This window comes from Chelonia mydas, chromosome 9, assembly GCF_015237465.2.
Source record: "Chelonia mydas isolate rCheMyd1 chromosome 9, rCheMyd1.pri.v2, whole genome shotgun sequence".
NCBI lineage: Eukaryota > Metazoa > Chordata > Testudines > Cheloniidae > Chelonia > Chelonia mydas.
In genome coordinates this window covers 89,742,138-89,766,764 of record NC_057855.1, presented here as the reverse complement: position 1 = coordinate 89,766,764, position 24,627 = coordinate 89,742,138, and the positions used below count along the sequence as shown (strand labels likewise).

Genomic DNA, 24,627 nt, shown 5'->3' with positions numbered 1-24,627 from the left:
CCTCTAATCTTCTTTTCTTTTCAAGCGTGTCTATTCGTATTTCTAGTCTCTTTTTTCTTTTTATTGTCAGACAACAGCATATACTGGGATAAAAACCCACAGTTGTATATCTCCGTATCTTTCATTTCAATTCTGTTTTGAAACACTGTGTTCCAAAACAGCCTTTGATTGTTTTGTCTGATCCATTTTCTTTGGTCACCTCTTAGAAGCCACTTCAGAGTGTTATTGTCATCATGAATGTAGCCAGAAAGCTGTCACAAGTAACAAGTTAAATTTAAATCCTGATCAACCAGAGAAGAGTAGCAACAGTTCCAATTACCCCAGTTACGAGAAACTAACAACAGTACAGAATCAGAACTCATCTTACTTGTTTTTCATGCAACATGAATTTTGCATAGATGTTCGTTCCCCTGCCCCCTACATTCCTACTCATGCTGATATTTCTTATTGAAATAGCTCCATTGATGTCATACAACTGAATACTATGCCACAGATTAGATCAGGTGTTAGACCCCACAGAATAGAGTGAGCAGGACATCAGATGCTTTTTTAGTGGGGTATCTGTCTCCGTCATCCGGGAATGGAGATAGATGAAGAAGGAAGATACCCAGGAAAAGGAGGAGAGGAGAACAAACAGAACGTGAACCAAGAAGAAAGTGGGAGAAACCACTGGAGGGAGGAGGGCAGGGAGAGACAAGAGCTAAAGGGAGCAGGGAGAGAACACCATATAGGAAGGGGCAGTACTGTGGAATTTGCTAATAAAATGTTTTTACAAAATGTGAAGACGAGGAAAAAAGAGACATGGAGGACAGGAATAGTGGAAAAAACAACAGATGGAACTGAAGAGAAAGATACAGGGAAGCTGAAGGAGAGAATGAAATAATGATAAAAAAAGAAAGTGGGTGCCTCTGTGTTCCATTTCATTTGGATTAGTGGTGTTCATTTTAATCCTCCATTTTTTTTGCCTTGCATTTCAATGTATCTCTCTGGAAAGCATCCCACAGTTCTGTTGGGGCCAGGAGGAGAGGCCATGGGGTAACGTTTCTGAGGAAACTTGTGTCAAATTGCTGCTTGCTGGTAGTTGTGGTACTAGGTTAGTGAGCCATGTGCTTTTTGGAATTGTGTATCTCAGTGACAGGTGAATGGCTTTTGGAATGTGAGCCCTCCTAGTGAAAAGAGAACGAGAGAGCCTCCTGCCCCTACTGCTGCCCCAGGTAGGGAAATCTCCACTTTGGCCAGCCCTAAAAGTCATTTGTGATTGGCAAGAGGCTGGTTACAGCTGCAAGAATCTGCAAATGGCAGGCAACCAATTTTAATGCTCTGACATGTAAACTCCATAGTGATGACTCCTTTTTGTGCTAAACAACCATAGAGATGATGAAGCACTGTCTGGTTTTCAAATGTCATTGACATTCACATGGCATAATTGAATCTGTACTTTACTGAAAAAGTTAAATTCAGCCTTTTAAAAATTAAATCAGTTGTTTAGCTGTCAACCACAGTCATTCCCTCCTGTTGCCTCAAGAAGAATGAAACATTAGCATACAGACATATAAAACCTATTGCTGGAGAATGCCATCAGCTCTCTTATTTATTGTAGCGTCACACTGTGCTACAAAGCTCTTCATCCTGAATTTGAGGGCAAGCTCACAAAATATATTATTTACATGTTTGCTGTGTTGGTCCCAGAATATTAGAGAGACAAGGTGGGTGAGGACCTGAAGAACTGCTCTGTGTAAGCTCAAAAGCTTGTCTCTTTCACCAACAGAGTTTGCCCAATACCAGATATTACCTGTTCCACCTTGTCTTTCTATTATTTACATGGGCACACTGTAATAAATAAAATCTCTTTCTACAGTGTATATTTGAGAATGCTAATGCTTCCCTAACCTGCCAAATACTACCTAAGGTCCTGATCCTGCAAAGATTTACATAGGAGCTTAGCTTTACACAATGTGAATAGTGCCATTGAAGTCAAGGAACTACTCACAATGCATACAGTTAAGCACATGCAGAAATTTTTGCAGGATTGGGCCCTCAGGTAGACTTTATCACGAGTTCAAGGAAACTAACTCAAGTCTGGTCCGATGTTGGACTCTCGGGCCGTCAAGCCCTTGTAGCGCACAGGAACAGGCCAAATGGCCAATGATTGTTATGGCTGACCGTTCAGCTAAGCGTTGAAGAAGAAGAATAGAACTAATCAGGTGCTTAAAAGTAAGCACATGCATAAGCATTTGGCGGATCAACGCGTAAAATCCCAACCTGAAGATGTTTGTAGGGACATCCTTAATTGACCTAGTGTTCCATTAACAGGAAAAAGTAATTTTCAAGTTGATGATATACTTTGTCCTTGTGGGTTTATATTAATTGCTGATTTGCAGTAGACTAGTAAACATACATTTCTGCAATCAAAGGCCCACAGATCCAGATGTCTCCTGAATTCAGACAAGCAGAGATTTTTTTTTACTTTTGCGAAGCAAAGGGATGTTCTTAATTTTTTGGGCAGGGTGGGGATGATTTTGCCAGAATATTGCCAGTAGCATGAAACAGCATTTCAACTATTCATTGAGCTACTGAGTCCCTTTATCCTGTTAAGACTGTCGTACCCCATTCCCCTTTTTCTAACCCTTGAAACTACTTTGAACACTCTGAAGATTGACAGGTCTAAAATGCAATTTACCCTTAAAAATGCTATGTCTGTTTTTTTAAACTCTCCTGCTGATATTGGGGAGAGACGACTCGGGCTGGGGGACCTTCTTCCCCTCTGAGGGCTGCAAGACTGATGAAATCCACATTTCTCTGCTGGGTAATTTACCAGCACATACCTTGGATGGGGAAAAATAACAAATAGTTGGGACCGATGACAAGCTGTTCTATCTCTTTGCTGCATTCTTGGAATCAGGCAGGATACTGAATAGTTCTAGAATCTTTCTGAGTGTTTCAGGAGAGGCTATTCGGTTGGCCATCAACAAATCTTGATTCCTCTGATTATTAATACAGTTAAAGTAAAAGATGTAATTGTTCTATCTGTAACTATTTAAAACACTCTTATATGCAAACCTACTGCTGCTAGTCTACCCCCATTAAGAGTGGCCACAACCCTTACGATATTCTGAGTACTATATTTAGCTCCATCTTACAACAAGACAAAGAGCACTTAGGACTAAATTTAGCTCTGAAGTGCTTAATCCAGTTAAGAATATTTTGTCTTTAAGTGTACCCTTTATGGTAGGTCTTTTTATAGCTCACCATTCTGCTGCATCATGCGAAAAGCTTTTGTGTGTGTTTGTTAACATTCATTCTTCCACAGCCTTGACTGTTAAGACATTTGTATTGATCTGTAGACTCTATTTTCTTTCACCGTTTGCTGTCCAAGTCTCTTGTTGATTCACCCGATCTCTCATCATCGTTGGCTGTATCCCATAAGGATAGGCACATGGAGCCTAATTCTGGCAGCTTGTGTAGTCATTTATGTGTGTGCAAGGGGGATATACAAACCTAACTTGATAGATTTGTCACCTCCACTTTGTAGTGGTATAGATCAGCGTGCATGATTCCTAATTCAGGCTTGATAGGGGTTAACAGACAGTTACATAAAGTATCTTGGGTAGAGCACTGCACTTGGACTGGGAATACTGGGAATGGGCGACGGGATGGATCACTTGATGATTACCTGTTCTATTCATTCCCTCTGGGGTACCTGGCATTGGCCACTGTCGGAAAGCAGGTTACTGGGCTAGATGGACCTTTTGGTCCGACCCCATATGGCCGTTCTTATGATTCATGAGTCTTATGACTCATATTCTGTGCCACTGGCCTGCTGGATGACTTTGGGCAAGTAGCTTCTTGCCTTGTGCCTCAGTTATCTCATCTGTAACATGGGGATAAAGATATTCATCTCCTTTTTAAAGTGCATTGAGATATACTGATAAAAAGTGCTATGTAAGAGCTAGGTATTATTGCTGATTAAGAAGCTTCTCTTTATTCAGCTGTTAAGGCTGATGAGGAAGATGGCCACCTGTGTAGGCTGATGAAAACATCGCCACAGAGATAACTGACATTGCAAAGAATGGCATTCAATTGCTCGTCAACACTGTAGTTAAAGTTATGGGTCAGACTTCCTTATAATCCTTTGGTTTGATTCATGACTTGGGAAAATTCTCCATTTTGGCTGAATTTTTCTATTTGTGGGCTCAGCCCAAAGTTACATTTTTTGGAAAATTTGAATAAAATCCACCATCACCCTATTCCGACCCCATTTTTTGTTCTCCTAAGTTATTCAAAGGGAATAAAAACTTTTCTCGCTCATAAAAACAATATGCACATATAGCTCCAAAATGCTTGAACTTCAGGAGAATTTCTGGGTGGCTTATTTTTCCGGAGGACTAGTCTCTAAGCAAAAATAAAATTAATGGAGGTATAAGAAATTTCAGCTAAGAGTAGAAGTTCCAGTACTATTTATAGATCAGCAGGAGAACGTAAATACTTTGTGGTCTCATTCTCCTCTCATGCCAGGACAAAGCAGGAATAATTCCATTGAAGTAAAAGCAGTTACATTGGTGTAAAGATGATGTAAGTGAAGATAAGGCGTGCCAGACCCATAGCACTGACACGTGTTATGTAGGTGGTGTTTTCAGCAGCAGTTCCATTGCTGTTTCATCAGGGGATGTATAAAGTTTTGTCTGTGTCAATCTGGAAGTACACGTTTCAAACTGGAAACAGTAATAAAACTAGCCGCAGTTAAATTATTAAAGCACTTCATACTGAAAGAACTCAGCATAAGCCTTGAATGGTTTTCTCGTGCTCTCCTATTCTTCAGGCGGTCTTTGAGTCCTCTTGAGATGTAGCCACAATATTACAAGTTCACTGAGCTAAATTCTCAGTGCAAACCTAGTGACATAAGTGAATTTGGCACCAATGAACTGGAACTTGGCCTATTGCCTCAATTTACTCATAGACGACCCTCCCCCCCATTCAATGCATGCCCACAGTATCTTAATATCATTGGCTTTCTGTCTGTGTCACTCATGGTATTCAGCAGCGGCCCCCTATTTTCAATCCCCAAATCTTTCTCGTCTGCTTTTCTCAAGGTACTTGCTTTACACTCACCTAAAACAGCAGCCATATCAGCACTCGGACCAGCCTCATAGTTGTGTCTCCTTCTCGTCTAAGTGCTTTTAATTAATGTGAACCATGAACAAACTGCTAGTTTTTTCACATACCCAACATATAGACATCGTCAGTCATTCACCTTCCTTTTTTGCCAATTTATACTGAATTGGTAATGTCAGGAGCTTGTTAGTGCGTCTCAAATTGATTCTCCGGGCTCAGTGATAATAAGATCAACAGTAACAGCCATGAGGCTATTGCACAGAGCTGTCAATTTGAACAGCATGGTTGGATTAAATATTCTTTAAATTTGGTAAGACAGCAAATGATCATTGTCGATGATGACCCTGAAATTATCAAGAGTTCAGCTGTACTCATAGGGTTGTTGGTTTTGTTTTTTTTTCATGAGAACGTGTCCTTTGAAACAAGAAAAGTCTCAGCTCCTAATACTCTAGAGACATTTGTGCTCCTGTTGTGGGGGCTATCAGTGGGCTTGCAGAAAGAAGAGAGAATATGACAAAATTGGGTAATTGAGAAATGATGTGCCTTGCAGAGGGACAATGAGATGATCTGGAGAAAAGAAAAGGGTCGGGAGAATTAAAGTAATTAAAATCTTTGATTTAAAAAGGAGCTCAGAGAGCTCATTAGCATTTATCTCAAAAGCAATTGGAGAGGTGATAATAATGTAAAAGGAATAGCAAGCAATACTGGAGGGGTCCAGTTCCATCTTTGGATGATTATTTATCGCTCGCGTTGACTTCAGTCAGAGATGAACATGGAGATCCGAGGGCAGAGTTTTGGCCCGAAGAATGAGTAAAGCAGATATAAAATACACTTGGAGTCGTACAAGAACACACCATAAACTGTCTTGAACTTCACTGTTTTGGTGCAACTTTTTCCCATCCTGTGGGTCAGACAGTTTAGCTAAAAACCAGTCCAAACAGATTCCTCAGGAATCCCGGCCCACGACCTCTGGGGAGCACCTTTTCAGTCCCCTCTCCTTCCCTCCTCCCACATCCTCCTATATAGTTACAAATACAAATGTGTCTCTGGCCAGTAGGAGAGGGGAAAATCCTCTTTCAGGTTCTGTGTTTATGCCAGTGGTTCCCAAACTTGTTCCGCCACTTGTGCAGGGAAAGTCCCTGGTGTGCCGGGCCAGTTTGTTTACCTGCTGCGTCCGCAGGTTTGGCCGATTATGGCTCCCAGTGGCCGCGGTTCGCTGTTCCAGGCCCATGGGAACTGCTGGAAGCGGCGACCAGTACATCCCTCGGCCCGCGCCGCTTCCAGCAGCTCCCATTGGCCTGGAGCAGCGAACCGCAGCCACTGGGAGCTGCGATCAGCCGGACCTGCGGACACGGCAGGTAAACAAACCGGCCCGGCCCACCAGGGGCTTTCCCTGCACAAGCGGTGGAACAAGTTTGGGAACCACTGGTTTATGCTGTTTTACTGGTCAACAGGTAGGAAGCAACTGTCCCCTTCTTACATGTCTAAACTCTCCTCGAACCCAGGTGGGAGCCGGTGAAGAACTAAGACCTCCTGAGCTGCTTCCAGCTGACCTTTGCAATCATTTACCTGAGCTTTAGTCATGTTGCTTTGGTAGAAAAGAGAGATTCATCAGAAGCACCAACTTGCATAAAAATTCTCTTGAAGCATAGAAAAGAAAAAGATTAATGAGGCAGTAGAGGCTCATGCACTGAGGTCCCGGGTTCGATCCTCCCCGACGAAGACCAGAGTCTGTCGGTGTTACAAGTGGGCACTTGTAAAGCCACCAGACTCCAGTCGTCGACAGGCGGGATTGAACCTGGGACTTCGTGCATGAGCCTCTACTGCATGAGCTAAAAGCCTGCAGTAGGAGGAGGAGGCTGTTAGCTAAGGCTGTAGAGCAGACTCATTAATCTCCCTCTAGGTGGTCTCGGTGCCACTGCATGGGACAGCAGAACACCACACCCGGGAGGTGTGTGGGTTACAATTACGTATAAGTTAATGGTTGAAAGAAAATGGCATAGTAACACTATTACACAATCAGGAAACACAGAGAAAACGCATGAATTAAAAACTTAAAGCATGTGTGCGTGTGGGTACGTACGCTAATACAAGTGTAATTCCATTAAAAATAGTGGGCAAAGGGAAGATCAGTGGTGTCCAAATCCAAGAAATGCTATTGCAAGAGGAGCTTATTTTAAATATGTCGCTGAAAATGTATTGAATGTAAAGGTAAAAGTATATTGTAATATAACATGGTGCTAAATTCTGCAGTGCTTCCCTTCCCTTCCCTTAGAGCCAGATCCAAAGGCCTTTGAAGCCCATGGAATGACTCTAAATAGCCCAAAGTGAGTGTTTCATCAGCCCAAGTGACCCATGAGGTTGTATGGAACAAACAGGCCAAGTTCTGCACTGCCTTCCACTCCACTGGGCTTAGTGGAGTTGCATGTGGTGTAAATTAGCCCAGAACATGGCCCAAAATCTTTAGCTCCCTGAGGCTTTGCTGAGCTTGGACAGGTTAACAGAGAGCATATTCTTAAGTAAGTGTAAAAGGGTTTTTCAGCTTTTAATAGCGGTTGCTTGCTAGTCTGAGTACAGTTGTGGGTTAATTAAAATTTGTTCTCCCTGTAAGGATTAATTTTGCCCCATCTCTATTTACATGGTGATAGGAAGTGCTTACCTTCCCCTGTCAGTCTGCACTGATGAATCTGAGGAATAGAGCAGGTAATTTCTGATTCGGTTATGTGCGCTCAGGTGCACTATCTGATATGGAACCACTCCCTTCCTTTGATGTGCCCTCACCTTTTGGGAAGAAATGAATCCTTCAATTCATTTCCTTTGCCCAGTTTGCCTCTTGCGGTGAGGTCAGGAGAGAGGAGGCTAAGCAGAGTTGAAAAACCTCTGGTTTGCCTTTAATTTAGGCATCATCTTTTGAAAAGCCAGCCATGCTCTTTTCCTGTCCACTGTGGGCAGCTCTATTTCGTGCAACTTTTAGAGCTATTAAGTCATTTGGGGTTGGAGCTGGCATGCAGCAGCAGGGGAAATATTTGGATCTGTCCAATCAAGAATGTTCCTGGGGCACTGGGTGTGTTGCCAAGGGCTTGCCAGCGAAAGTGCTCATTAGCACCATGGACTCTGATTGGCTGCTAAAGTTAATGACAGGAGTAGATTCCAATCAATGTGGGGACTGGTTTTGGAGCTCTCTTAGGCGGGCTGTGACCTGGCAAGGCTGGCTCTGGGAGATTAAGGGTGTGGGATGATTGTGGCTGGGTTGTCTGCCTCTGCCCGTTTGACAGATCTGGAACATGACTGGACCCGGATTGGCCAATCTGAGTCACAGAGAGTAAATTGCCAGTTTAAGAAGTTACCCTTGTTGTGTTAAATTTTCCATCACTTAACTGGAATCAAGAGCAGAGGGCTCTTGATGGGAGTTGTCATCCACTGTTGCCCTTACCTGTGCAGTGAAAGAACTTAGAATAAAATAAAGACTGCGGCACTGATTCACCTCAGCTGGTGCAGAGAGGTACCAGTTACACTTCCCTGTGCCCCAGGGAGGCCACGTGCTGTTGCCTTCCTCTCCCAGGTTTACTGCCAGGTAGGCAACAGCTTTAGCTTACAGCTACTTACCGTGGCAGGAGGCTGCTGAGATGATGCACGAGGAGCCTGATCCAAAGCCCATTGAAATCAGTGCGAGTGTTTCCATTTACTCAATGGCCTTTGAATCCTTTGGCAGACTTCATCATATCCTATTGTTGCCGAATGCTGCTCCCTTCATGGACAACACTAGCTCCATATTCCCCTCTCCCACGCTTCCGCTGCAAGGGAGGTTTCCACCACTGCAGTTGCATCCTGGTGGATTTACCAGCAACAGGAGCTTGTGCTAGCACAGACTGGCGCAGACCATACACTGAAACTGGCTCTCCTTTTTTAAGTTTGCAAAATATAAGTTTATTGATTTCCCCCCATGCGCCTTGCACTCAGATAAACATGCAAGTCGCTGGGCAGAATTTGCCTTATAGTGTGTTTTATCATTTTTCCGTCACACAAAGGTATTACTATATATTTTGAGTTGATAGCCAAACCAAACATCACTTCTAAATGCTGAATATACAGTGTAAAAAGAAAAGCACCATTAAGTAGGGGAGGGTGGGGAAAGTGAAGATAGAATCAAAATGAATAACCTGGATTTTAATTGTTTTGTGCATTAGAGTCAACGGTTCTGACTTGTCAACGTCAGTGTAATTGGACAATGTTTCCCAGGTCTTAAAGGAGGTAAACCCTGCTTTTTCCTTCCAGAACCCTGTGTTGTGTAAACGAGCTGATGGATGAAGATGAGAAAGACAGGGCAAAGAGGTATGGATGGACATACAGAGCACTGGAAGGGGTGTGCGTTAAATCTCTCTCGTATGTGGAAATGGGCCACGATTTGCTTGCCTTGTGATTGGAATGCTTTTTGGGGCCCCATTCGGCTACTGTGGGTTTCAAAGGCAAAACTCCCATTGAGTTCACTGGAGCAAGATTGCATTCTTTATATGTCAGAGTTGGCACAGGGACAAATACGCAGTCTTTTTCATCACCCGGTGGTGCAGCTGACGCCTAAGAAAAGGCGAATCAGCTCTCAGAAATTGCTAGGTTACATTGTCTTGCCCTTGGGATCATTGATCACCCAATTCCTGTTTGATATGATGATTCTGTGCTCCTGGTTGGGAATTTCACTGGTTGGATTTAGTATCTTGTTGGAGGATGGTTTCTCTGTGAAGCTTAGAGGAGGTTCCAGTTTAATCCTGGGTGTGAATTCATTTCTCTTGATAAAACTCCTACCTTTCTAATTTGCCTTTGGACTTTCACTCCAAATACAAATGGGCCCGAATGAAAACACTGGGTCTGAGACACCTCGCCCCCACCCTCTGCACATCTGGTGTGGGGTTTCAGAGTAGCAGCCGTGTTAGTCTGTATTCGCAAAAAGAAAAGGAGGACTTGTGGCACCTTAGAGACGAACAAATTTATTTGAGTATAAGCTTTCGTGAGCTACAGCTCACTTCATCGGATGCGTTCAGTGGAAAATACAGTGGGGAGATTGATATACACAGAGAACATGAAACAATGGGTGTTACCATGCACACTGTAACCAGAGTGATCACTTAAGGTGAGCTATTACCAGCTGGAGAGCAGGGGGGTGGGGGGGGAACTGCTGGAAATGGCCCACCTTGATTATCACTACAAAAGGTTTCCCCCTCCTCCTCCCCCCCCCCCCCCCCCCGCTCTTCTGTTGGTAATAGCTCAACTTAAGTGATCACTCTGGTTACAGTGTGCATGGTAACACCCGTTGTTTCGTGTTCTCTATGTATATAAATCTCCCCACTGTATTTTCCACTGAATGCATCCGAGGAAGTGAGCTGTAGCTCACAAAAGCTTATGCTCAAATAAATTTGTTCGTCTCTAAGGTGCCACAAGTCCTCCTTTTCTTTTTGCGAATACAGACTAACATGGCTGCTACTCTGAAACCCCACACCAGATGTGCAGAGGGTGGGGGCGAAGTGTCTCAGACCCAGTGTTTTCATTCGGTAATTAACCATTATTAATGCAGGTTGGAAGTTGGTGTGTGGTTTCTTCGTACATCACGTTTCTACTCAGTTCAGATTTTTAAACTATTGTGTGGCCTCAATTTTGTGCAGTTTTTTCACAGGCAAGTTTTTCTGGGCACAAAACTTGTGTATGCATGTTATACTTGTGTGCAGAAATCAGGAAATAGGTATCTCGCCCATTTTGGCACACACAATGCAAAAAACCAGTCTCGAAGCAACTACTCGGAAAACTATAAGCATACACAGTCGTGGCTGCAATTTCAGAGGCCAGGTGGAGAGCCCTTTGAAAATAATGCATACATTAGAACTGGGTGACATTTTTCACATGAAAGTTTTTTGTCAGTGAAAAATACAGATTTGGTGACATCAAGATGTTTTGTAAGTTCATATCAATTTCATGGAATTGTTTCAGTCAAAAAAAACCCCAAAATTTGGAGAAAGTGAAACATTTCAATTTTTCAGTTTGAAACGACTTTTCAAAATTGTCTTCGATTTTATTTTAAACAACAATTTATTTTTATTTTTTAAAAAGGTCAAAATTGAAATGACACGTTTTGATTTTGTCACAACAAAAATGTTTGGGTCAACCCGAAAATAAATTTTTTTTTCCACTTTTCGATTTGCTGCGAAATTGAAACAATTGTTTTTGGTTTGACCCAAAGCAATATTTCAAATATTTCTTTTAAATTGGCAGCAAACCAAAAAATCCGCTATTCACACAGCTCGAGCATATACCAAATGACCACCTCTTTTCAAAAACCCCCACCCAAAACCAACCAACCAAAACCCTACCTAAATAAATAAACATATTCACTCCAAAGAATATCCATCGTTTTTCTCACCTCCAGATGTTCCTTGTGAGCTCGATCCTGCTGTGAGATGCTGAGCACTCTGGCCCCCATCCAGCAAAGTTCTCAAGTGCATGCTTAGTTTTAAGCATAGGAGTAGACCCACTGAAGCCAATAGCACTGTTCAAGTGCTTTAATTTAAGCATGTGCTGGGCCAGAGCCTCTCAGTGCCTTGCAGGATCGAGACATACACCCCTTGCTTTCCTTAATGGTGCCTGTGTTTTGATCAACCAGGGCATCACGCAACAAATCTGAAAAGAAAAGGCGAGACCAGTTCAATGTCCTCATCAAAGAGCTCTGCACGATGCTTCAGGGTCATGGCCACCCTCTCAAGATGGACAAGTCCACAATATTGCAGAGGACCATTGACTTCTTACAGAAACAGAAAGGTATCGGATAGTCCTCGGCCTGCTCTTACCGCCCTCCAAGGGGTGTGTGAGAATCGCTAAAGGGGTCAGCAGAGCAGCTGGCCGGCACTTTATTTCTGGTGAGAACAGGGACACTGAGCTGCAGAACGGCAGAGTGGTGGGAGCAGTGAAGAGAGGAAGGGCTAATAGCCAGAGTCGGCCTTCAGAGGAGGTTGAATTCTCTGATGCAGGGTTAAACCACAAAGCGCTTGAAAAGGGGAGTGGTTGTAATTTGCAGCTCTAGGCTAGAGCCTAGCCGTGTGTCTAACTACAGAGCTCTAGTCCCACCCGTGCCCTCCGTATTCCCTTGCATCTCTTGGGTTGGTTTGCTCTCCCTATCTCTTGCTCCCCACTGTACATTTTCTAATTCCTTGCTCCCCTCTGTGCCATCCCGTTGCCTCTTCTGCTCTGCCTTTAATCCTCTTTGCTCATCTCTCCCTCGCTGCTCTGCCAGGTTCTGTTGTCCCAGTTCTCCATCTTTCCCCTCTTTCCCAGATGCCCTGGCCCTTACTATGTGATCTGTTGCCCAGTCTCTCCCCACAACTTGGCTCTCTTGGTGCCCATATTTCTTTCTCCCCATGGCCCCTTTGCTGTTTGCTTTCTCCTGACTCCCACCCCTTTCATTCATTCTCCTGCTTCCCCACAACCACCCCCCGCAGCAAAGTCTCATTTTTCCTGAACCTGCTTCCCTGTGTTGATAGGGGAGGGGCACCAGATGTCTTGCTTCAGAGCTATCTCCTGGCTCCTTCACGCAATGTAAGACATGCCCCCGCTCGTGCAGAGCGCAGGAGCTGAGTGATTGCACACAAAGCAGAGTTGGTCAGTGGCTACCAGGCAAGGGCAACAGAAGAGCATTGGGTAGCATGAGGGAAAGGTATTTCCATATTCTGTTGCTTGGAGCCTCATGGAGCATGTCAAACACCCCTATGAACAAGGGACAACTGGTGTCTGGCCACATAAGTGCTAAGGGATGCTCCAGGTGGCTGCCTATGTTGCATGTGCCCTGAGCAGGTGTGCATTGCACCATGAATTGAGTAATTCCCCTTCCTGTGGGCTCCTAGTAGGTAATTTCAGATTTGAGGTCAAATATTGCTGTCTGCGATGCCACTGTAAATCTGGAGTAACCCCATGGGCTCTGAGGGGATTACTCTAAGTTTACACTGACTTAACTGACCGCAGAATTTGGGCGCCGATCTTTTTTTTAAAATTATTCTCGTACCTCCTTTTCCGCCTCCTTTATGTCTTCCCCTTTTCTTGATCTTCCCAATGACATTCATACGATGCTGGAGCTGAGACTTCCCTATGAGGAGATTATTCCTTTTGAAAAATCTAGCTCAAAAATGAAAAACAATCCAGCTGATGTGGGTCCTGTTGCTTTTCTGATATTTTCTCTTTAAGAAATCACAGCACAGACCGAGGCCTGTGAGATTAGACAAGACTGGAAGCCTTCGTTTCTTAGCAATGAGGAGTTCACGCAGTTGATGTTAGAGGTAAGAAGAAATGAAAGATTTCTGAGGGTGGGGGAGAGGCGGGCTCAGGGGTACAGTGCCTTTCATCTCTCGGTCATTGCATCCTCTAGCACTGAGACTACATAGCTCGTTCCTGGAGAGCATCAACTGCCATCAGATTATTACTATTACTGTTATTGCTTGTGTTATGGCCTGGGAGCCTCAGTCGTGGGGCAGGTCCCCATTGTACAAACCCAGGATAAAAAGATGGTCCCTCCCCCATACAGAGTTTACAGATGATAAACAACTTTCTGTTACTATCCACCTGGTCTGGCTTTGAGCAGGTGGCAAATCCAGTGTGGGGAGAAAAGGGCAGGGAGCCACCTCACAGAACAGCCACCAGAGTGACAGATGACAAAAGCTGAATGGACCTGGAGATTGAGCGACCCGCTCCTTCCCGGGTCTAGCCTGAAGCCTGTCCGCAGGACAGGGCGAGAAAACCCACAATGCTGTTGCATGCCCTGTGCTGTACCTGTTTTGTGGGTAAACAGAGAACGGTGAATCCCACCCCGTTTGCCAGCAATGCCTTTGCATGAAACATGTAGAGGAGAAAGACCCTGGTTCTCGCATACAAAAGTTCTTAGCAGGTGGAGACACATCCTGCAGAAGAGCTGAGATTTCTGCAAGCCTTTCTTAGAGAAGGCTGCTTCTGATTCCATGTGGCATGCTATTGCGGCTGTGAGTTATCCCATCGGTTGAAAGCAATTGCACCAGAATAAGGGTGTATGCTGGGCAGCATTGCAGTGTCTTGGTTATTCCTTTTCATCAGGATGTGATGAGTGACCTCCTTGGAAAAATCTGTTCATTCTTTCCAGGAGTTGCTCTCACCAAACAAGTTAGTTCATTCGGGTTTAATCAAAACAGACACCAGCCTGAGAGAGATGGCAGGGGGAAGGGAGTTTGTAATAGCTCTCGCTCTGTGTGACTGTATCACACTGTGTCCTGGTTTGCTTTTTAGTCACAAAACTAATCTGGGCTGAGACAGTTTGGGACCTTTATTTTCAAGTCTCTATTGCTCTTCATGCTTGAGCCAGGGCTGAGTGAGTGAGGAGAGGTGATCGGGGAAGGGGGAATGGATGGATGCACCACCCATCTCTGCTGCCTGTGAACTAAACTACAGAGCATCATTAGCATTGGTGTTGGAAGAGATTGCTTTGTTTGTTGTGCTGACTGGAGATAAAACATTCCTGAACTGGGTAGCTGTCCTAGAAGAATAGGGTCCTGGGCTAGTAATACAGGAAGGAAACACACTGACTCAGAATGAAGGGAAAGAGAACTTCAGCTCCAATGCTGAGTTCCCCATCATGTAAGCTCAAATGCTTCAGGGCCCTGCTAACTCTGTGGAGTTTACACATGCTATTTATACATCAGAGATACAGTCATCCAGCAAGGGAGAAGTAGGGGCAGCCATTGTAGATGAGAAAAGAGAAACCAAACTAAAGTAAAAAACAATAATTTCTGTAATCTGTTAAACAGGTGTAAGCAAAATAAATAACTTTTTAAATCTCATTGGCTTTAGCTATAAATTGGTAAATCTGTATCTGTCTGTCTGTCGTTTCCATTCTGTGCTCACCGTGATGGTATGTGACATCTCTGTTAGTCAGTAGGTTAACAATTGCGTAAATTGCTACATATAATCGGAGTCACTGAAGTCAGCAGGATTGTATGGGTGGTGAATGAGGAATCTGACATCCTATATCTTGCTTCATGTTAAATCAAGACTCCGTGGATGCAAAATGCAAGTTAAATTAATGCTAATGAGAAAGTAATTAGCTAGAAGGACTCTGAATGAGGCACCATGTTTAGTAATTACTTTTATTCTTTCTATGCTGAACTACAATGGATTTATGTTGGTTGCCAAGTGTTAGAGGCGTCACTTTTGAAAACAATTACCTCTATATTGTATTTGAAGTACAGGTACATTCTTATTTTTCTCCCTGTCTTTTATCATTAGGCATTAGATGGATTTCTCATTGCACTTACCACTGACGGGATTATTATTTATGTGTCTGATAGTGTCTCCTCTCTTCTTGGACATTTACCGGTAAGTTCTAACAACATAACGCTTGGACGTCTGGTTTTTAATTTAGAATGTTCAGATTGTTACACGCCTGAGACTCGACAACAACATCCCTCAGTTGGTGTAGCATGCACACTCCCCCAGCAAGCTCAGGGGTTGTGTACAGAGAGCCTTCACAGAGCTCCTTGGGGCTGTGTGATATAGCTCAATTACATCGTCCAGGTGGCCTTGTGCCTGCCATGCACAGTCTGACCCTAAGATTGTTATAGAGGAATGAATTCTGCCACCCGCATTGAAATCCACATCAAGATTTCCATTGACTTCAGTGGGGTCAGAATTCGGCCCTGTGCAAGAAGTAGCTTTCTGATGCAGCTGCAGTGTCCAAGTGGCTTAGCCAACACAAGCGTGCATGAGCAGGATATATAGTGTGACTGATATTTTCCCTCGTTTCTCAAATCATATCTTCCATTCAGGTTAGTAATACTGTATACCTGACTAATATCTACTGCCACATTGCGAATTGGGAGTTGCAGCATTCCCCACGTGGGGTCTGCTGGGCTGTGAGATGCTTCAGCTGGAGAAGCACTGTGTGACTTCACTTTTACTGAGAAACCTGTCATGTGCTGCAATCCACTCACACATCTGGTGTAGTCAATTTCCATTCAGTTGTGCTTTGTCATACACAATATTAGCCATATTGTATCTGTCATGGAGGCAAGAACTAACTGGATGAAGGTGATGCCTTCCTTGGCTTATGTCATAAATATAAAGGGAAGGGTAACCACCTTTCTTTATACAGTGCTATAAAATCCCTCCTGGCCAGAGGCAAAGTCCTTTACCTGTAAAGGGTTAAGAAGCTAAAATAACCTCGCTGGCACCTGACCAAAATGACCAATGAGGAGACAAGATACTTTAAAATCTGGAGGGCGGGGGAACAAAGGGTCTGTTTGTCTGTGTGATGCTTTTGCTGGGAACAGAACAGGAATGGAGTATTAGAACTTGTTAGTAAGTAATCTAGCTAGAAATGCGTTAGATTTCCTTTTGTTTAAATGGCTGGTAAATAAGCTGTGCTGAATGGAATGTGTATTCCTGTTTTTGTGTCTTTTTGTAACTTAAGGTTTTGCCTAGAGGGAATCTCTATGTTTTGAATCTAATTACCCTGTAAGGTATTCACCATCCTGATTACAGAGGTGATTCTTTTACCTTTTCTTTAATTAAAATTCTTCTTTTAAGAACCTGATTGCTTTTTCATTGTTCTTAAGATCCAAAGGTTTGGGTCTGTGTTCACCTATACAAATTGGTGAGGATTTTTATCAAGCCTTCCCCAGGAAAGGGGGTGTAGGGTTTGGGGGGATATTTTGGGGGGAAAGACGTTTCCAAGTGGGCTCTTTCCCTGTTCTTTGTGTAACACTTTGGTGGTGGCAGCATAAGGTCCAAGGGCAAAAGGTAAAAGTTTGTACCTTGGGGAAGTTTTAACCTAAGCTGGTAAAAATAAGCTTAGGGATCTTTCATGCAGGTCCCCACATCTGTACCCTAGAGTTCAAAGTGGGGAAGGAACCTTGACAGCTTATGAACCCAACAGACCCTTAGGGACTATCCCAAATTGCTGTAAAATCCCTCAGTAATAGATTTTGCATTAGGATCTCTGACTTAGCTTAAAAAAAATGCAGAATCATAGTAGCCACAGCTTTCTGTACATCTGAGGCCACTTATGTGTGTTGTTTATTCCACCAAATGTCTGGAAAATATTGTGGTCATGGAATGTGCTCTTGATAATGCTATTTTCAAACAATGTACAGATGGTGTGAGGGCTAAATCTCCCCACTTTTGATCAAAAGCACATGGGCATTAGACGTGTCTGAAGCCTGAGGTTTCTGGGAAGAATGTGTTACACTAGTAAGCAACAATTTGGTACAGAAGTTGTTTCTATTCCCTCCGAAGTGTAGTTAGTTCTACTCTTTGGTTCCAAGCATGTGCATATATGATAGCATGTCTACCTCTGATTTTTTTGCCATGGTTTAACACATTAACTGATATGATTGTAAATGCTAGTGTAGACAGGGCACAAACACGTGTTGCCTTGACTCTGACTCTGGTCAGCAGGTTAGAGAAGCTTCAAAGAAACCACATTCCATTGGACTATGCAGTTCCATTGATCTTGAAATGCTTTGTGAAATCGGCTTGATTTCACTGGAATTTTGTATCAGAAGAAAACCAGGGGAAAAAGTTCTGATGATGTTGAAATGATGTTTCAACACTTTTGCACCAAAATGTTTTGGTTCTGAATGTACTTTTTGTTTCAGTTTTCAAATATTGTTGTTATGTTGCATTATGCTATACAAAATATATTTACAAGTTGAAATTGAAACAAAACATTTCAATCCACCTGCAACAAAAGACATTTTCAGAATTTTCCTTCCTGGAGAATTTTGAAATGTTTACCTTTTTTTCCTAATTTGGAATGAAGCCAAATTTTGAAATCTTGAAATCCTTAAGTTAAGGAAGTATGGGCTGGATGAATGCACTATAAGGTGGGTAGAAAGCTGGCTAGATTGTCGGGCTCAACGGGTAGTGATCAATGGCTCCATGTCTAGTTGGCAGCAGGTGTCAAGTGGAGTGCCCCAGGGGTCGGTCCTGGGGCCGGTTTTGTTCAATATCTTCATAAATGATCTGGAGGATGGTGTGGATTGCACTCTCAGCAAATTTGCGGATGATACTAAACTGGGAGGAGTGGTAGATACGCTGGAGGGGAGGGATAGGATACAGAAGGACCTAGACAAATTGGAGGATTGGGCCAAAAGAAATCTGATGAGGTTCAATAAGGATAAGTGCAGGGTCCTGCACTTAGGACGGAAGAACCCAATGCACCGCTACAGACTAGGGACCGAATGGCTAGGCAGCAGTTCTGCGGAAAAGGACCTAGGGGTGACAGTGGACGAGAAGCTGGATATGAGTCAGCAGTGTGCCCTTGTTGCCAAGAAGGCCAATGGCATTTTGGGATGTATAAGTAGGGGCATAGCGAGCAGATCGAGGGACGTGATCGTTCCCCTCTATTCGACACTGGTGAGGCCTCATCTGGAGTACTGTGTCCAGTTTTGGGCCCCACACTACAAGAAGGATGTGGATAAATTGGAAAGAGTCCAGCGAAGGGCAACAAAAATGATTAGGGGTCTAGAGCACATGACTTATGAAGAGAGGCTGAGGGAGCTGGGATTGTTTAGTCTGCAGAAGAGAAGAATGAGGGGGGATTTGATAGCTGCTTTCAACTACCTGAAAGGGGGTTCCAAAGAGGATGGCTCTAGACTGTTCTCAATGGTAGCAGATGACAGAACGAGGAGTAATGGTCTCAAGTTGCAATGGGGGAGGTTTAGATTGGATATTAGGAAAAACTTTTTCACTAAGAGGGTGGTGAAACACTGGAATGCGTTACCTAGGGAGGTGGTAGAATCTCCTTCCTTACAGGTTTTTAAGGTCAGGCTTGACAAAGCCCTGGCTGGGATGATTTAACTGGGACTTGGTCCTGCTTTGAGCAGGGGGTTGGACTAGATGACCTTCTGGGGTCCCTTCCAACCCTGATATTCTATGATTCTATGATTCTATGATTCTTGAAACAGAGCTTCCTTTCTCCACACTGCTCCACTTCCTGTTACAAAACTATCAACAAATGCTTGTTTCCTGGAACAAATGTGTCTGTAGTGTGAAAAAGGGGTAATTACAATCCCCTTGGTTAATCCAAGAAACAGAAAAGCCCTGTGTAGATTCTGGACTTGACACTGAGCTATGGTCTGAAGAGATTTGACATCAGAAATTCACTGACAAACACTGTTAACTTTGAGTTATTGGACACCTGAATGTGAAATGAAGATGTCCATGAGGGGCTGTGCCACAGCCCACTCCCCGTGTGTCTGTTGCTTGATGGAAAGCTGAGGTGCTACACTATTCCTAGAGTAAGCCTCTTCCAAGCCTACTCCTTGGTACGCTTTTATGCAGCTCTGGTGTCAGAGTTTATTGGGGCTTCCCTGGCTTTAATCCTCTGAGTGATGGGCAGATCCAGGGGTTATATGAAAGTCTTTCCTTTGGAGTAGCACAAGGTTCCCCATGTAGTTGTTTAGCTCAGCTGCATTTTACTACAGAGGTTATGATGTGGATAAAAACCTTCATTTTTTTCCATATGGACCACTGATTTCTACACAGAATCCCCTATTTATTTCCATGGGGAGAATCATGTGCAGACTCATGTCCGGATATGGCCACTTCACCTTGAGTGGTCCCTTAGAATATGCGCTAACTACATAGGCTAAACTATCTGCTCGTCCTTGTATTTAGCTGTGACTCTCTGAGTACCTTTCCCTGACCTGAAGAAGAGCTCTGTGCCGCTCAAAAGCTGGTCTCTCGCACCAACAGAAGTTGGTCCAATAAAAGATATCACCTCACCCAGCTTGTCTCTCTAATATCCTGGGACCGACACGGCTACGACAACACTGCATGCTTTCTATTTATGTCAGACAAGCAGAGAGTAAGATGGATTTTTTCCTGTACAGAAGAAAACACAGGATTAATGTTTCTGCTTATTTAGGATGAGATTGTATCTTCACTTCCTTCTCTCATTAGGGGTGTTGGGAGGATAAATACATTAAACGATTGGGAAGTGCTTTGAGATCAACTCAGGAATAGCAGTATATAAGAAATAGGTATTATTATTATTATAATTATTACAATCTGTCCGAGAGCAGCGCAGAGAATGAGAACCACAGTTCCTCTCTCTGTCTTCCCTGTACCGTTGTCTAATGTAACTTCCTCATGTTAAGTTGTCCTGTTAAAATGACTGCGTCTGCCCCACCGTTCTACCCATTGATCAAAGTGTTTGTGCCTCTGGACGGGTTAATGCTGTACTGTTGAACATGACAAAGCATTCTTTTGTATCAGTCAGATTTGGTGGACCAAAATATATTAAACTTTCTGCCTGAGCGGGAACAGAGTGAAGTGTACAAGCTCCTTTCTCCACATGTGCTCATGACAGATCCTGTTGCAGCTGATGTTCTAAACCGTAAGCATCTCTCCAGACTATGGTTAAGGGGAAGATTCTAAACGGCTCCCAGGGAGAGTAACGATGCTGGCTTCTCTATTAGATAGTGCCGGTTCTCTTTCACAGGTTTCTAAAAATTCAGCACATCATTAAATCTGGTATTTGCCCTTTGATGTGTCACGTAATCTTTGTTGTTTATTTCTGATCACAATCGAAAAATGAAATGACTCCCTTAGATTACTCTCCTGGGGTGAGGTTCGGCGGTGAGCCTCTAAGGCGTGGAATTCACAGCCCAGAGGGGGAGCTGGCTTTAGCGGGGGCTTTTGTTTCCTTTTGATGCTGAGAGCATTGGAGAGGCCCTGGGTGGCTTGTCTATATTACGCGCCTCAGGACTACAGCTCTGCACACTACAGCCCTGTCCCCAGCCTGCCCCTCCGCTCCCAGCCCTGTCCCCAGCTTGTGAGGGGATCCTCCAGAGTCAGCCTGATGACTGGCTTCCCCAGTACCTGTGCTGGGGGAGCCCTTCCTCAGACAGATATGGGATTTTCAGGGCCTTTGTATGCTGCTCTTGCCCCTTTTTATGCGGCATAGGGAGCCGGAGGGAAGCAGGGTGAGTATATCACCCTTGGGCAGAGAGCCAGCATATGGCCTAATCAGTCCCCACTTAAGTATCATTTAAGCCGAATAAGATTTACCTGGAATTTCAGCAGTGCTCAGGACTTGTGCTCATCCTGTGCACAGGGGAAATGTCACCCTTGCTGGAGATTATATAATCCAGGGAGTTTGTGCCTCAGAATATTCATTTGTAGTAGAGCCTGATCAAAAGCCCTTTCAAGTCAATAGAAAGATCCCCAGTGCCTTCAGCCAGCTTCACTGGGGCTTGTGTACGTGGCACAGCAGTGTGCCTACAGGGAGGGGAGTGATTTCTAAAGCACGCTAATGTGTTGCATGCTCATTGATCTGTGTAGACCCTGCTTGTGTGCACTAAAAGTTCCCTAGTGCCCTTTAACATGGTGCTGTTTGAGAGTGGTTGTATGTTAAAGGGCACTAGGAAACTTGTAGTGAGCACCAGCAGGGTCATGGATCAATTAGTGTGAAACAAATTAGTGGGCTTTAGAAATCACACCCCTGGAGTGCGTACACTGCCACACTGTGTAGACAAGCCCTAAGGGACCTTGAGTGCAATCCTGGTCGCACTGATGTCAATAGCAAAAGTCACTTTGACTTCAGTGGGCCCAGATGTTCAGCCCTAGTACAGCAATATAAATAGGAGGCTATAGAGAATAGGGTGGGGGATACTTTTTCTTAGCCTAGCAGACAGATAAGTTTCTGCAGTTGCTGTTTATTTACTTTGGGATATCGGGAGCATCCCAACAGAATGTGCTCAGATACCACAGTGACGGGGTCTGTATAAAAACCTAGATAGATTAGATAGATGGAGTGTGTGAAAGTGCAAACATAGGGACTATTAAAAATGTTCTTTTCTCTCTCGTTTCAGCTGAAAAGCAAATAGAGTTTTGCTGCCATTTAGCAAGGGGAAGCTTAGATCCAAATGAGCCCCTAACATATGAATATGTGAAATTTGTAGTGGATTTTAAATATTTTACTCATGGTAAGTTATTGCTTCAGTTTACGCTGTCTCTGCCTCTCTCACTTACCCTCCGTCTTTGACCAGAGCCACCTTAAATGCCTTGTTGCACTTTAAAATGACATGTAGGCAGAAGAATGGACTGTGCTACCGATGTGGTAAGAGTCATTTTCCATGTGACAGCTGGGGTGGTCATTGGCTGTAAGGGTGGGGGTGGAATCCTCTGATTGTTTTAGTTGATTTCCAAGAGACACTATCAAATAGTTCAGACGCTACATTTGGCCTTGTGGTGCTACACATTTTTGAAAACAGTCCAGTTCATTCAAAAACAACCTAAAATGCTCTGGTTCGCTCAAAATGACACTTGGGAATGTTATTTGTTACCCTCAGTCTGTATAGGAAATCTGCAAAATCTTGAACCTTCCAGGATGGTGGATGCAAAAATGGCCATTTCCTGGAAATAACATAAAATGAAGAAAGAGAGAGAGAGCGAATTTTCTGGATTTAATGTTGAAAATGCCCACATGAAAATGTTCTGCCTGGCTCTAATTCTAACATACAGTACAAGCTGCAGTCCTGTTTACTCGGCAAAATGTTCAGGGTTCAGAAATGGCATCAGTCATCCTTTCTTTCTCCCACTTCCCTTCTGTTCTTCACCTGGTAATTTTAATAGCCGTCATACTTTTGAAAGCCTGTCATAGCATGCTCGGTTCTTGCTGCCAGATTCCAAAAGGACCCCTATTATGAACTACTTTACATCAACAACCTTGAAACAAGCCCTCCTGTCAATCATTTCGAGATACAGGGTTTCTATGCTGAATTTAAATGAATGGTGTTGTGTGTGTGTTGGCACTGGCACTGATTGCATAATATGAGAAGTTTTGTTCACCATCTTTCCCATGATAGGCAGCTCAGGAAAGCAAGTGCTGTTAGGTTTACCACTCTCCCTCAGGCTGGGCTGCATGCAGTGTTTCTAACTACCAGCAAAATTAAGGCAAAATTCTCCTCACTAAGCCACACTCCATGTCTCCATTATATAGTCTGCATCCATTCCTGGCAGTGAACTTCCAGAGATGTCCACGTGGTTTTTCTGCATGGAACAAATGCAGAATATGATCCTCTGGATCAATATCATACATGTAGTGCAGCTAGGAGAAGAGAATTTGGCTAATCCACTAGTGAATTGTTTGCAAGTAAACAAAGATTCATGTTTTCTGCTGTTTTGGTCTGTCATGGTAATTCGAGCTGGGATCTACAACGAACAAAGATCTTTTTCCCTAGTAGGAATGCTAAAGAGATTTTCCACCTAAGGTAAATAGTTGAAAAAGCATAAACAAAATGTAACGAAAGTAATAAACAAGAAACCAACAGCTGAATTTCACTGTCTTTGTTTTAATGAACCTTGCAGTGCTTCTTGCCTTCTTAAGGTGCTTTCAGCTGGCAGGCTTAAGCGCATACGCTTCAGTTGAGCTGAAGCTGTTACAAACAGGTTTTCTGCAAAGCCGAGGATTAGTAGTTGCACCTGTGTAACCTTTCTGATGATTGAGCCAAGAGAGTCTAGATATGGACAAAGAATCCACCAAATAAGTCTTAAATGATCATCATTTGAACAAGTTTTAGGGGGGCATGTCTCTGATTGGCTCTGAGCTGTGCGTAGAAGGAGCTAAATTGTTCGGTTTTGTTGGTTACTGTATCTGCCTTGACATTTTCTTCTTGAAATGCTGATTTGGCTTGTGTTTTGTTGTGTTTGTCTAGTGCCTACACCCTCCTGCAATGGCTTTGAATCAGCTATCGCAAGAGCATTCAGGTCAGCCACAGAAGAGCAGATTTGCCTTGTAGCAACTGTTCGTCTTGTTACGCCGCAGTTTTTAAAGGTGAGAGCCCTCGGGTCGTGTTTCCCTTTTCACACCAGGGATCTATAATCTATTTTAAAAAATGATGCTTTCACCACAAGCGAAGTGAATGGATATTCAAGTCTGCTCATTCCTAAAGGAGAAATCTTGCAAAAGGGCCTTAAATCCTGCACTTTGAGAGCTGGACAGTGAATTATTCAGAGCTGAGGACCTGTGGATGAGTGATGGTGCTGTTTCATTTTGGGATGGGAGTTAGTGTCTATAGTTTGCTTAAGAATAGCGGAGAACAAAAGAGGCTCTCTATGCATTATTGCATTGCCCAGCGAGTGCGGACCTGCATTTGAGAAGAACCATCAATGATAGCACGAGAGGGTCCTCCTTGAGCCATATGTTCAAGAAGTTACAAGGAAACACGGTTTCCAGCTGAACCCCTGGAAAAGCTGTATCTCCGAAAGAAACTTGCCAAACTCACCGACTATGTAAGAATACTGCCTGCTCTATTCTGACCATGGGAACCATACTTTTTTAACCCGCTGTTTACCCACAGAAGGGCACTATGTATATACTGTAATAAAGATAATAAAATTCAGTTGTGGCCCATTAACTGCCAGAGTGGTAGTTAGCAAAGAAATAACCTGCACCATTGGTTTATTATTATTTGTTTATTTGTATTAAAATAGCACTTAGGAGTCCTAGTCATG

General features: G+C 43.6%; 1 protein-coding gene across 3 annotated transcripts in view; it reads left to right on the top strand.

The window, feature by feature from the left end:
* The window catches only part of PASD1 (PAS domain containing repressor 1), a 90,533-nt gene that overhangs the window by 25,731 nt on the left and 40,175 nt on the right, over positions 1–24,627 (top strand). Inside the window, exons 2-8 of one of the 3 annotated variants that reach the window (XM_027822579.3) lie at positions 9,388–9,444; positions 11,759–11,913; positions 13,330–13,421; positions 15,394–15,483; positions 20,386–20,506; positions 21,984–22,097; positions 23,829–23,947. In XM_027822579.3, the coding sequence (XP_027678380.2) occupies positions 9,413–9,444; positions 11,759–11,913; positions 13,330–13,421; positions 15,394–15,483; positions 20,386–20,506; positions 21,984–22,097; positions 23,829–23,947 (723 nt within the window). In that variant the 5' untranslated portion in view covers positions 9,388–9,412. Of the gene's footprint in view, positions 1–9,387; positions 9,445–11,758; positions 11,914–13,329; positions 13,422–15,393; positions 15,484–16,408; positions 16,465–20,385; positions 20,507–21,983; positions 22,098–23,828; positions 23,948–24,627 lie in introns of those variants that run through there. The other 2 variants (XM_037909758.2, XM_043521956.1) reach the window with 2 other exon arrangements.